This window comes from Sarcophilus harrisii, chromosome 3 (assembly GCF_902635505.1).
Source record: "Sarcophilus harrisii chromosome 3, mSarHar1.11, whole genome shotgun sequence".
Classification (NCBI taxonomy): Eukaryota; Metazoa; Chordata; class Mammalia; order Dasyuromorphia; family Dasyuridae; genus Sarcophilus; species Sarcophilus harrisii.
In genome coordinates this window covers 567,471,564-567,484,336 of record NC_045428.1, presented here as the reverse complement: position 1 = coordinate 567,484,336, position 12,773 = coordinate 567,471,564, and the positions used below count along the sequence as shown (strand labels likewise).

Here is a 12,773-nt window from a genome sequence, read left to right as displayed (position 1 = left end):
AAGGAGCATGATGGGTAGAAATTGCAAATTTAAGTTTGACATAAGGGGGAAAAAAACTAATTAAATTAGAGCTACCTAAAAAAAGGATGGGATGCCCCCGGAGTGAGAGCTCATTCACTAGTGAGTCACCATTCTCCAGCAAATGCTAAATCTCCCCCTTGCCAGCCATGTCCTAGAGGAGACTCCAGTTAGGATACATGGATCAGACAGCCCCTGCATCCTTCAGATTCTGTAAAGTCAGACCGCCAAGTAATTCTAGAGCCTTCCCTCTGTTAATTGTGTCCTACTTATTCTGAATAGAGCTTGCTTTGCCTATAGATTTGCCCACAAGTCGCCTCCTCCCATTAAATTCTGAGCTTCTTGAAGACAGGAACTCTCTTTCAGCTCTTTTTTGTATTCTGAGTGCTTAGCACAATGCTTGGCACATAGTAGGCACTTAATAAATGTTTATGGAGTGATTAAAAGAATGTGAGATGGGGCAGCTAGGTGGTGCAGTGGATTGGGCACTAGCCCTGAAGTCAGGAGGACCTAAATTCAAATCCAGCCTCAGACACTTAACACTTCCTAGCTGTATGACCCTGGGCAAGTCACTTAATCCCAATTGCCTCAGGGAAAAAAATGTGAAATGATTCTTAAGGTAAGAATGACAGCCTGGATTTTATAGGCCCAAGATCCCAACACTTGACCGGTTGCATGGGGCGTCTGGGCAGCTGGGCAGAGATGGAGATAAGTATGGGAGGATGGACAGATGTGGTGTTCAAGGGATCTGCTGTTCCTGGAAGAATCGACAGTGAATTCAACTGGCAATCAATAACAGGACGTCAGTCGGCAGTTTTTACAAAATGCTTTACCTAAGTCACTGTTTTTGAGCAGGTTCCATCACCCGACATTTTGTAGACTGATTTTGAGGTGGTGAAGTGATTTATCCAACACATTGGGCAGGGATTCTTAACCCGGTGTCATGGGGTTCCCCTTTGGCAATGTGGTAAAACCCACACACTCCTGAAAATCCTGTTCTTTAATACACAAAATAAAATACATAGGATTGCAAAGGAAACCAACAGTATGAAAATAAAGTTATTAAAATGCATATATTTTTAAAGTTCGACCCCAGGCGAAGAACCCCTGACATGAGGGAAGGGATCTTAGAGATGAATACATTTCCATTTTATAGATGAAGAAATTGAGGTCTAAAGTGAGTGACAAGCGTAAGTTTGTCCCTTCTAAACTAGTTTCATGGCCAGTAGAAAGAATTAAGATTGAAAACCAGGTTCTTGGGTCCCAACTAAATCACAGTTAGGGAGTGGCAGATTCTGGATTTGAATTAGATCCCCCCATTCTTCCATTGTGAGTTTCCTCCTAGAGCCTCCATTTTATGGAAGGGTCCAGGCTGGTGGTCTTCATTCTCTCTTGGCTCTGTCTCTGATTTTCTAGAACCATGCTTCAGTAACTGTCTCGTCCTAGAATTTACCCCAGCAACTCAAGTCTCCTTGCCTTGGGATACCCAACTATCCCAGTGGCCTTCTTGTTTAGTCATTTTTAAACTGTATCCTTCTTATCATGACCCTTTGGGGGTTTTTATTGGCAAAGATTTACTAGAGTGATTTGCCATTTCCTTCCTCAGCTCATTTTACAGATGAGTAAACCGAGGCAAACAGGATTAAGTGATTTGCTCAGGGTCCCACAGCTGGTAAGTGTCTAAAGCCAAATTAGGCCTGGCTCTCTAGTCACTGCCACATAGTTGACCACTGCAGACTAATCAGCCTTCATTCCCCTCCCTACTGTTACTGAATTTCTGGACTTCAAAACCATGTTTCATGGATACCTTCACTCCTTTCCGATTTTTCTGTTCCCTTTTGTAGTTCATTTTCCCTCATCAAAACATAAGCTTCTTGAGGGCAGGGAATTTTTTTCTTTTTGCTTATTCCAAAAGCACTGGGTATATAGTAAATGTTTAATAAATGCTTGTCTCCTTCTGGGGCATTTATGCTCAATCTTCTTTTTCCCCAATTTTAGTCTCGAGGGTAATTATTAAAATAAGTCTGTCTTGTACATATTAGCAGAGAAGAGTCTTGACTGAGCTTGGGGGACTCATAAGAAATTCAACGAAATGCAAAAATGCTTGCATTAGCTGCTATCTGTAATCAGGGCAGAACCCTTTACTAATTAGCTTTGGGACTAGAGGCATAAACAAACAAAATTAAGAAATTTACTAATTGTCCTTCCCTCCTGTAATGTTTTTTTTTTTTTTTTCTCAATGTTAGAACTGGGAAAAAAAATCTTTTAAAGATCAGCTGTGATTTTAATTCACCTCCTATATTTTTATACAACAGGCCCAGAAAGCTTCCTAAAAACATACTCATAGTTAAGTTATAACTGACAGTCAGGATTCTCTTTGCTCTGTTCAGTACCTGGCTTCAGGTCCAGTTCCAGGCAATCTGTCTTTGAACTCAAATTCTAGAGGACAAATATAATATTTTCTCTTCTTCTGGTGTTGCATGAATTAAATATTCAATAAGGGTTTGCAACACAGTCTTTGCTCCTAAAGTCCACAAAAGACTCATGATTCCACAGCACAAGATTTGATTAAACAAACAAGATTCACTTTTCCTTCACTTTCAAGCAATTGCTTTTCCAATTCTCAGAGAGGGGCAGCTTTCCTTCCACAACTGTTTTCCTTCTGTGCCTACAGAGAGTTCAGGGAATCATTACACTTACAGGAATCTTGATATACCCCCAGTTTAAAAAAATATACCCAGCAACTTGTAAAGACTTTACCTCATCCACTGTGCTTCTTAGAGAGGCTGGATCCTTAATAAAAACTAGCTAGTTTCCAAAGTGGCTAATTTTACAGTGTCCCATCAGCAATTTCTTCTCCTTTTCAATTTTTTAAAAATGTTATTTGAAAGTCTTGAAATTAATAGGCAACCAGAGTCCATAGTTTTAGGCCCAGACAAGTCTAACTTTATCAGATCTGGTGGTAGGTTAATTCTGGACTGGGAAATCACAGTATTCATCAAGAAGGCCAGGTGGTACAATGGAAAGACCTTCAATATGGAATCAAAAGGACTGGATTTGAATCCTTGACATCTCATGCAGTAGAAAGCCTAGATTGGGAATCAAAGGACTTTCAGCCTTTACTCTGCCATTTTGGCTCTCTCTCAAAGGACTTCTCAGTCATTACCTTTGTGTCCTGAAACAAGTCACATTACTTTTCTAGAAAAGAAGAGAAAAGCTAGAAAAGTAATTTTCTTCACCTGTAAAATTTGGGAATTGAACGAGATGACTTCTAAGGTCTCTTCTAGTTCTAAAGCTGTGAGCTCATCATTCCATTTGTGTGACCTTGGGAATCGCTTGAGAAATGCATGATGTAAGCTACAGAGGAAGCATAATCCATCGAAGTCATCATCTTTAGAGTCTTTATAGCAAGTTCAAATAGGATACAAATCAGGTACTCATTAGCCGGGTGCCCCTGGGCAAGTCATTTCACCCTTTTTACCTGTTTCCTCATCTGTAAAATGAGCTGGAGAAGGAAATGGCAAATCAGCCCAGTATCTTTGCCAAGAAAATCCAAATGGGCTCACAAAGACGACCGAAAATGACTAAACAAGAAGAAAAAAGGGCTTTTCCTAGGATCACAGTACTAGGTTAAAGTGTCAAAGAGGATTTACCTCAAAGCTAACAGACACTGAAGCTGGGACTCTAACCCAGACCTTTTGAACCCAATCTACTGTTCACTTCTACATGTTCTCTCGCTAGATTTTGACCACGATCCAAACCGAAACCATTAGAGAAGAGCTTGGACTGGAATGTTCAAAGAGCATTCAGAGTAGGAGTATGCAGATTTGGGTTCTAGTTGGGAGGTCAGAAGTCTCTGTGTAAGTCAGTCTTTAAAGCTTCAATTTCATCATCCATTACATGGGAGGTGGGACACAAGTCCTGCTCATCTCAAAGTCTGGGTATCATTTCTTTAAGCTTTGTGTGAGGTCTTAGTAGCAGAACAGAAACTTCTTGAAGTTTGGGAGTTTTTATTTTCATCTTTGTATTTCTAGCACAAAACAGTTTGGGGGCAAATAGTAGGTGTTTAAGGCTCCTTGCACTGAATTCCTGATAGTAACAGATTAAACTCCTCTGTCTCAATAGGATTATTTTGTGACAAGAAACAAAAATAATTAAGTAATTAATTTTAAAAAGACAAAAAAAAAAAAAAGAAAGTGATTATTTTGTGACAAGAAAGGAAGGAAGGAAGAGAGGGAGAGAGGGAGGGACGGAAAGAAGAGAGGGAGGAAAATAGAGCACCTTTTTGGGAGAGTTTAAAAATAGGGGAAAAATTCATCAAAATTAAGAAGAGTATAAGACAAGAAGTTAAATTTCATCATTTGAAGGGCAGGCTAGGGAAAACTTTAGACATTTTTTTCTGAACAAAGCTCAGATTTTACAAATGCTTGAAAATGGGTAGACTACTTGAATTTTCCCTAGTACTATGTGAAAAGTATCAAAATTATAAAAAAAAACATTTTATTGTGACAAAGTGAGCCTATTTGTTACAGAAAGCCAAGGCTGTAGCCCCTCTCGGTTCTCCTTAGGGTTGCCTTCTAGTCCTGACTCGGTTTCCTTGGTGGGAAGCAGAACCATAACTGGGAATGCTTGGGCAAATTCAATTAGGAAAGGGCAGGGTGTGCAGGGAGTGGTTCCACAGAGAAGTCTTCCCCCATCACAAGAGTGGGCCATCCCTGAGAGCCCAATGTTCGGGAGGAGCCCCTGCTCCTGGGAGTGATCATATTTATATAATGCCAACTATGGGCTAAATGCTTTACAACTAACTCCTTTTGGCCCCACAACAACCTGGGGGAAGGAGAGTGCTGTTATTACCCTCATTTTACAGATGAGGAAACTGAGGCAAGCCGAGGCGGTGACTTGCCCGGGTAGCGTCCGAGGCTTGATAGGAACTCGGAGCCTCTTAAACCCAGGCCCGGTACTGGGCCACGGTATCATCCGGGGGTCCCTCGGCTGCCTCCCCCCTCCCCCAGTCTTCCCCCAGCCCCTAGCCGGCCGTTACTGTAGCTTTAGAGCTGGGCCGGAGCTTAGGACGCTGCCGACAGGTCCCCTCCGCCTGTGTCGGGAGAGCCCGATTCGGTCCCTGCCGCGGACGCCGTGTGCCCGGACGGACGCCCGGCGGCGCCTCGGCGACCTCTCCGCCGTTAGCCGACGTCCTGAGCCTCAGAGCTCGGACGGCGGGTGCCGAGACCAGGAGTGGTTGGCCAGTGTGAGCCCAGCGCTTTGGAGATTGCTCAGACGGCTCAGAAATGGAAGCGGCAAGAGGCTTTTCTTGGGGCTTCTCCCTCTGCCCTCCGTGAGCCGTCGTGGCCCTGCACTGGGGCCGCCCCATGCAGGGTGGACTTTCTCTTTTTCCCCCCCATCTCCCGAATTCCCACTCCTCTCAGAGAGCCACCTTCCCTCCCTCTTGGCCCGGAAGGACTCTGGGTCCGCCTCTCTGATGTAGCTGGGGAGCAAAGTCTGGTTATTTGCGTGGCTGGGGAGGTCCCCCAGGGTCCAGCTCAGCGCCATCTGGACATGTACCTAAAATGATAAATACTGCCCTGGATACAAATGGGGGGAAAATGGGGCTGGATGTGTGCTTGTTGGGGCAGTACGTAAATATATATATATATTTCTCCCGAGGCAATTGGATTTCAGTGACTTGTCCAGGGTCACACAGCTAGGAAGTGTTAAGTGTCTGAGACCAAATTTGAACTCAGGTCCTCCTGACTTCAAGGCTGGTGCTCTGTCACCTTGCCACCTAGCTGTCCCCAGTAGGTAGAATATTACATGTTAATTTTGGAATACTGTAACCAATAATTTCCACAAAGTTTCAAGACATTGTCACTAATTTTTAGATCCGAATCTTTGGATGTGCTTGCATTTCCCAGCAGACGCCCTGCTTCTATCCATCCTAGGCCGTTCTCCATCACAGTCCCTTCCTCTGCTATCTTTCTCTTCCTTATGTGTGTATTTTCTGTCTCCATTAGATTATAAGGTCCTTGAAGGCAGGATTTTTTTTTTTATATATATACTTAGTGTCCCTAGTCCTTAGCACAGAATCTGGAACCCATTGGGTCCTTGATAGACCACAATCCCTTTACACAGACACCATTTTGGTTCAGCCCATCCTATCTCTTATTTGAACTACTGCAAATCTCATCTTGCCTTGGGTCACTTTTCCATCCATTCTCCAGAAAGGTATCAAAGTGATTCTCCTAAAACTCTGCTCTGCAAAGATCATTTCCTTTCTCAATAACTTACAGTAGTTCCTGATTGGTTCTAGATCAAGTGGAAATTCCTCTGGCCCATCATGGTCCTTCACAACTACTGTTCCAGCTTCATTGCACAGACCTAGATGTGCTCCAGTCCAGTTAAACTTGCCTGTTTCTCACCCATAGCACCCCATGCACTGTCCCCCTGGCTTGGCCCCCATATATCTCCCATACATTTCCCCACCTTTCTTCCCTCCTCCCCCAAGACCTAGTTTCCTTCAAGCCCAAGTTCTTTTTACATGAAGCTTTCCCGACTCCCCCCACTGCTATGTCCTTCCCTACCTAATCACCTGGTCTATTTTAAGATCTTAATCATACATATAATTTTGCATTTTCACTTTGTATTTAGCCCCTAAAATGGCCCCTGGCACACCAGAGACGCTTAAATGTGTGCTAGTTGATCTCTCAGTTTTGTTCTAGGTCACATCAGGATAGAGAGATTAGCCCACTATCCAGCCCCGTTGTAATAACCGCACGAATGCTCTTGGAGTAGTACTCCCTGATTGCAAGCACCAAGGGTGATTGTTATGGACAGAGCTGAAGGACTCGCATCTCTTTTCCTTACCCCATTAGACTCAACATCCCTTCGAGAAACTTCCTTGTGAAGTAGGTAAAAATGCCTTAACTTGAATTTTTTTTTTGTTTTTTATGGCATTCAAAACACCAAAAATTTTTGTTTGTAAAATAGACAAAATGGTCTTTGGTTCTTTTTTTTTTTTTTTTTTTTTTCCCTGAGACAATTGGGGTTAAGTGACTTGCCCAGGATCACACAGCCAGGAAGTATTAAGTGTCTGAGGCCAGATCTGAGTTCAAATCGGGTCCTCCTGACTTCAGGGCTGGTGCTCTATCCACTGCACCACCTAGTTGCCCCAGTCTTTGGTTTTATGGGGGGCCCGGAGTCAACCCCTAGGACCAGTCAAATGGGCACAGGCCTGTCCCCTCAGGCCCACTAGTCCTGGAACCTCAGGCCCTACCAAGGAGTCAGGAGCCTCTGCTGACTGGGTCTGTCACATTTTCTGCCCCAAGGACACAGTCCAGAAGAACCGAGGTCAACTCTGTGCCATGAATGGAGATGGGCTTTTAATATAATAATAAATGGAAACTATTCTCTCCATAGTTCCTTTTTATTTGTTAAATTGCTAAAAATTCATCAGGGGAAAACATTAACAAAAAATGAAATCGACACCAATTTAAATACCAATGAAATCATTCCTACACTTGTGTGCCTAAATGACTATTCCAGGGTAAGTCATCTGGTGCCGAGGGGTCCAGGCAGACTGGCAGCACCAGCTCGGATCAGAGCTCGGGCCGTACGCGCTGGCAGGAACTCTGGCTGGCGAGAGGGGAGCAGGGCGGGCAGGGAAGTCGGCACTGACGCTTCTCTCCCCTTTTACGATGAACCACTGTGGGAGTCACTTACTGATCACCATGCAGAACATGCCTTCTGCAACACATGGTGGGAGGGAGTGGGGGAAGGAGCGGAGCAGGAGGCAGGAAGAGGGAAGTCCCGACTTCCTCCGATTTGGGCTGGGGGTACTGTGACCCTTCCGGTTGACTCACGAGCTGGTAAGAGACCACACCTGATGCAAAGCGGCGTACATCACCATGCCTGGATCACCACAGGGACGAGGACAGATGGCACGTCACTGGGGGAGGGAAAGAAGCAAAGGAGAAAGAGACCCAGAGAGACAGGTAAAGGGGAAGGGACTCATTCTCCACTCACTCTAAACTTTTTGTAGTCAGAGATCACTGATCCTTCACGTCATTAAAACAAAATCCAAAAGTCTCAATGCCATTCTTAGGTTACTTTTTATAGTTTCATCTTTTGTTGTAAACCTCAAGCGTCCAAAAAATGAAGTTATGCAAATAACAGAAGGCTGGGAGAATGGTAAGTTCAGCTTTGCCTTAAAAAGGAAAAAAAAAAGGGGGGGGGGGAAGAGAAGGAAGGGGGACAGGGAATTTTGTTTCTATGTAGACACAATCTATGCTCTCTTCAAAGAGGCAAAACTCCCACTACCCCGTTTGGAAGAACAATGGAGATGTGCAAGTGAATCTTCCCACCCTCACCCCTCTTCCCGAAACCCATGCTGCATATATCAAGTGGGATGAAAGAATTTGAAAAGTCCTGTCCGTGGGAGGGTGGGAAGATACGGAAAATCTTGCTACAGAGTCAATGAGGTGAACTTCAAAGTCAATGCAATGCCGGGAATCTTGAAGGCACTCTTGCAGGAATGGAAAGGGTTAAAGCTTCAAGTATAGCTTCAAATTTATCTTAAATATTTAAATACTGTTAAATATTCATTTTAGGTGCTCCTGAGGTGTGTCTAAAAATAAGTTTTGTCTCATTTTTCTCAGTTGATCTTAAGACAAAATTGGCGCAGAGAGTGTTGAGACAGAGTGACGGTGAAGTCTCATCTAGCTGAGACTGTCCAGCGCACCATGGGAACACTCGCCTCGGCTCCTCCACCTGCCGCGCCATACTCCGTGCGGCTTCCAAGTGGTCCTGAGGAGACGACCACTGTAGTGACGTTGGCTTTCTGTCCGCACTGTCCTGCTTGGCCAGCCCCCGATGACACTTGACAATGGCGCTGTCGGAGTTTGGTGGCCGCCAGACCGGAGGAAGGCGAGGCGGGTGTCCCTCACCCAACCCGAGACTGCCGTGTGGGGACAAGGAAGCCGACTGGAAGAGCTGTAAACAAACGCTGGGCTTTGTTTTGGATTGTGTGTGCAACACTGTAGGCCCTCAGATTCCAAAGGAAGCGGGATAACTTTCTAGGGCAGAAGGAACACACACGTACACAACACACACACACACACACACACACACACACACACACACACACATGCACACGCACCCCTACCCCTCCTTTGTCTGCCTCCTCTCTGAGGATATAGGAGCTTTTACGGCCAGTTAGAAAGTCAAAAGAGCAGAATTATGGGGGGTTCTTTTAAAGGAGTGATTTCAAGCCTTCTGGAGATTCCTGCCCTCCTCCCACCCTACTCCTTCTCTTCTAGATGCTTAATTATATTGAAATAGGAACTAGGTGTGGAGACAACTGCTCACAAACACAATTTCATGGACCAAGCTGCTCTCTATGAAGTAACCATGGCTAAATTACTATTCTAGGACATATTTTCAGTTTGACTGGAGACCCCACACACCTTAACAGTCCTTGCCAAATGGAAACTGGAAAAAGCCCCTAATCAGGTTCTCTGGGGGAGATGCATGCTGAGCTTTAATTAGCCCGGTAATACATTAAGTAGGCACGCGTGAGGATTCCTCTGTCCCGATGGAACAGCTTCCCAGACACATGTCCCTCAGATGGGAACTGGCTCCTACTCGGACTTGGCAACAGGAGAGCTTTTCTGCCAGCACCAGACAGGGTAGGTAGGAAAGGAAGTGAGAAAAGAAGGTTCTGCAGAAATCATGTACCAGGCGTGCCATGGGAAAAAAAAGAGAACCCTTGTTCATCAAGTAAATTTCAAGGGTTGGCTAAATAAATCAAGCTCCCCGATCAGCAGATGTCAAGACTCTTTGATCATTTGTATTTGGGAAACTACCACAAGATTAAAGGGGGAGAGGACAACTCTTCATATTAAAAAAATCAGACTTGAAATGTTATGGGGAAAAAACACTTCTTCCGTTAGATGATAAAATCACAAATAATCATGATGGAGGGCTCGATCAGCCTGATGCCATTACCCTTAGGTTTCTGCCAGTGTGTCCTGCGTCAAGGCTGTGTTTTCGTAGGCCGCCTGAGTAGCTCATCTCCCTGGGAGTGACTTATCTCAGAAGGAATGAGACGAGTAGCCGAGCTGCACATGACTGAAGCTGGCACTGTCTGCAGGACTCCGTTCCTACCCATGTCAGAGTCTGTTTCACCAGGAAACGCGGCTGCGTGAGAAAGGACCAAAACAATCTCTGGGAAAAGGACACTTTTCTATCCACCTAATAAGACAAAACCTTTCTGAGAACTATCTGCCCTCTAACTTCTTACACCCTTTACAAATGTGGCTGCACATGTCTGATGCTCACAGGCAGGGGAAAATGTGTACAGGAGAAAGCTTTTTTAAGGTGCTAAAAATACCATGTGTGTAAAAGCCGCTGAGGATTGATCCTCCATTGGCTTGCCAAGGATACTGGGAATAAGTCAAACCCACCCCAATATTTCTGAGAAGGATGAGATCGTCTCAGGCTTTCAAGCCTCAATTTGCCTCTCATCTGCAAAATGATGAAGTGTCCCCATCTGCATAGGGATCCTGTAAGAAGCAAAGGCAGGTTCCCAGGCCTGGCATTTTAAGGGAGAGCGAGCGGAGGGGACGTGGGTTTTGGCAGCTCACAACTAAAATCGTGACAGAAATTTCAAAATCAGAAACAAATGATTGCACCCCAGTCCTCCTGACCAGGGCAGGCCACAAACACGTGTTTCACGGTGATACTGGCACAGAGACACGGAACGACTTCTCTCTCCCCGCCTCCTCCTTTTCTCACCACCTTGCCTCCTAGACTAGCTTCTCTGCAGACTCTGGATGGGCCCTGCAGCACTGATCTATGGGGGAAATAAGCTCACAGCACCCTGCGTGCAGCTCTTCTTACCTGGGACTCTTCAGTTCTCTTGGAAGGGAACTGATATTAGGTGATCTCTTCCCTAAATTCTTGGTCTAATTACCAGCAGTATAGAAAAAGGCAGCAGAGCCTCTGCTAAAACACAGCAACAATTTTATCTGAACCAGAACGGAGATTTCTCCCCTTTTGTAAACAGAATTGGCTATAGAATATATATATAGATATAGATATAGATATTTTATATAATTTGTTTTTTTTTTTTTTTAAATGGGAATCTGACCCTAGCCCAGAGCGAGCATTAGATTGGGAATTGGGGTTTTGGTTTGTGGGACTATTTAATTCTTTGTTTGCCCAATTCACAGTTTGAATGCCTGCATGACAGTGTAAAATTCAAAATTAAAAGCCACAGAAAGGAAAAGGTTTGGAATCAAGTTTTTGCCATATTATCTTTTTGCTCGCACAAAGTACAAGGCATTTGTTTTGGGATAGTACTTCACATTCTGTTTCTTGTCCATGAGGCCACCAAAAATGATGAGTTCCCCCCTGCCTTGCACCACCGTGTGCAGACTGGTCTCAGGCGGGCCGACCACAGAACTGCTGTTAAATACTTTCCATTTGACGCGCCCTTTCTCCTTAGTGTCTTTAATGTCTAACACATACATCTGCATGGGCTTGCAGTTCATACTCTGGTACAAGGGCTTGCCAACGTTCAGAGACTGCGGCGGATGGTGGCCCAAGCGTCGGGCGATGGGAGGTAAGGAGTGCCCGTCACCCTGAGCAGGCCCTGGGCGAGGGATGGGCACCGTCTCAACGCTGCTCATGTTCTGGCTCCCTGGTGACCCAGGGGAAGACACCAGCGGGGGGCTCAGTGCTGCAGGGGCAGGTGGGCCCTTGGAGGAAAGGGCTTTGACGGCTTCCAGGCTCCGTCGGAGAGCGCCAGGGGACACAGCTCCTGTGAGTGCGCTGGCCATGTGGGGAGGTGTGTGGACGCCATTTGTCTGCTCTGGAGGATTCCTCACACTCCCCCCAACTGTCCTGGTATCCATGCCATCCATCTGACTACTGCTGGAAGCAGGTTTTAGATCCCAATTCAAATCCATAGATCCCAGCCTTAGGTCTTTCTGATCTGGCAGGGACCCTCGTCGGGGAGCCAAAGAAAGCCCCATTTTTAGGTCATAGCCTTCAGCTGATGACGGGGTACTTGGAGAGACTGCCTGAACAGGGCTGTCCAGGGAGGCCCCACCAACCGCTGCTGCTCCTGGGGATAAATTTCCACCATTGAGGACAGGTGAGCCATCACCCCTGGCAGGGGAAAGGCTCCCTTCCCGGGATCCCGACGGGGTCTGCCTTGGTGCCCGGGGCCGTAAGGTTCCCCAACGACCATTGACGCAGGGCGCTTCATCCATATTCCTGACTGGAGACTGGGAGCGGTATTCTCGGGTTTCAGGAACCAGAGCCGGCGGAGTGGCGCTGATGGGAGATGGGCGGGAGTTCAGACTGGGGCTGAGCGGTGCTCTCCCGCTGGGAGCCTGACTGAAGACCACCACACACTGGCCCACCTGAAAGACAAAGAAATATCTATCAGTTCTGCTACTGGGCCCAACAGGCTGGAACACTAGAGAATCAGTCAGATTCAGATGAAATTTAACATGAATGAAACCAACCAACCAGCTCCAGAAGCAGCTGGTGGCTCCAGGACACTGACCCACTGCCCGGCTAGTCCTTCTCCCATACCTAAAGCACAGTGACAAAGGCCAGGTAATGGGGAACTTCATCCAAGGCTACAGCCATAGCTCAGGTGAGACTTATGGGGAAATTTTAAATGACTTCAAGCTCAACTAGTCAACAGCCTGACCTGAACTCTATTAATAGAGGCACAGAGTCCAGAACAG

At 45.8% G+C, this 12,773-nt stretch overlaps 1 protein-coding gene across 2 annotated transcripts in view; it reads right to left on the bottom strand.

Moving 5' to 3' along the window:
- Positions 1-9,933: 9,933 nt before the first annotated feature.
- FBXO42 (F-box protein 42) overlaps positions 9,934-12,773 on the bottom strand; it is a 112,089-nt gene continuing 109,249 nt past the window's right edge. For both annotated transcript variants that reach the window (XM_031962776.1, XM_031962777.1), the window contains exon 10: positions 9,934-12,440. In XM_031962776.1, the coding sequence (XP_031818636.1) occupies positions 11,325-12,440 (1,116 nt within the window). In that variant the 3' untranslated portion in view covers positions 9,934-11,324. The remainder of the gene's footprint in view (positions 12,441-12,773) is intronic.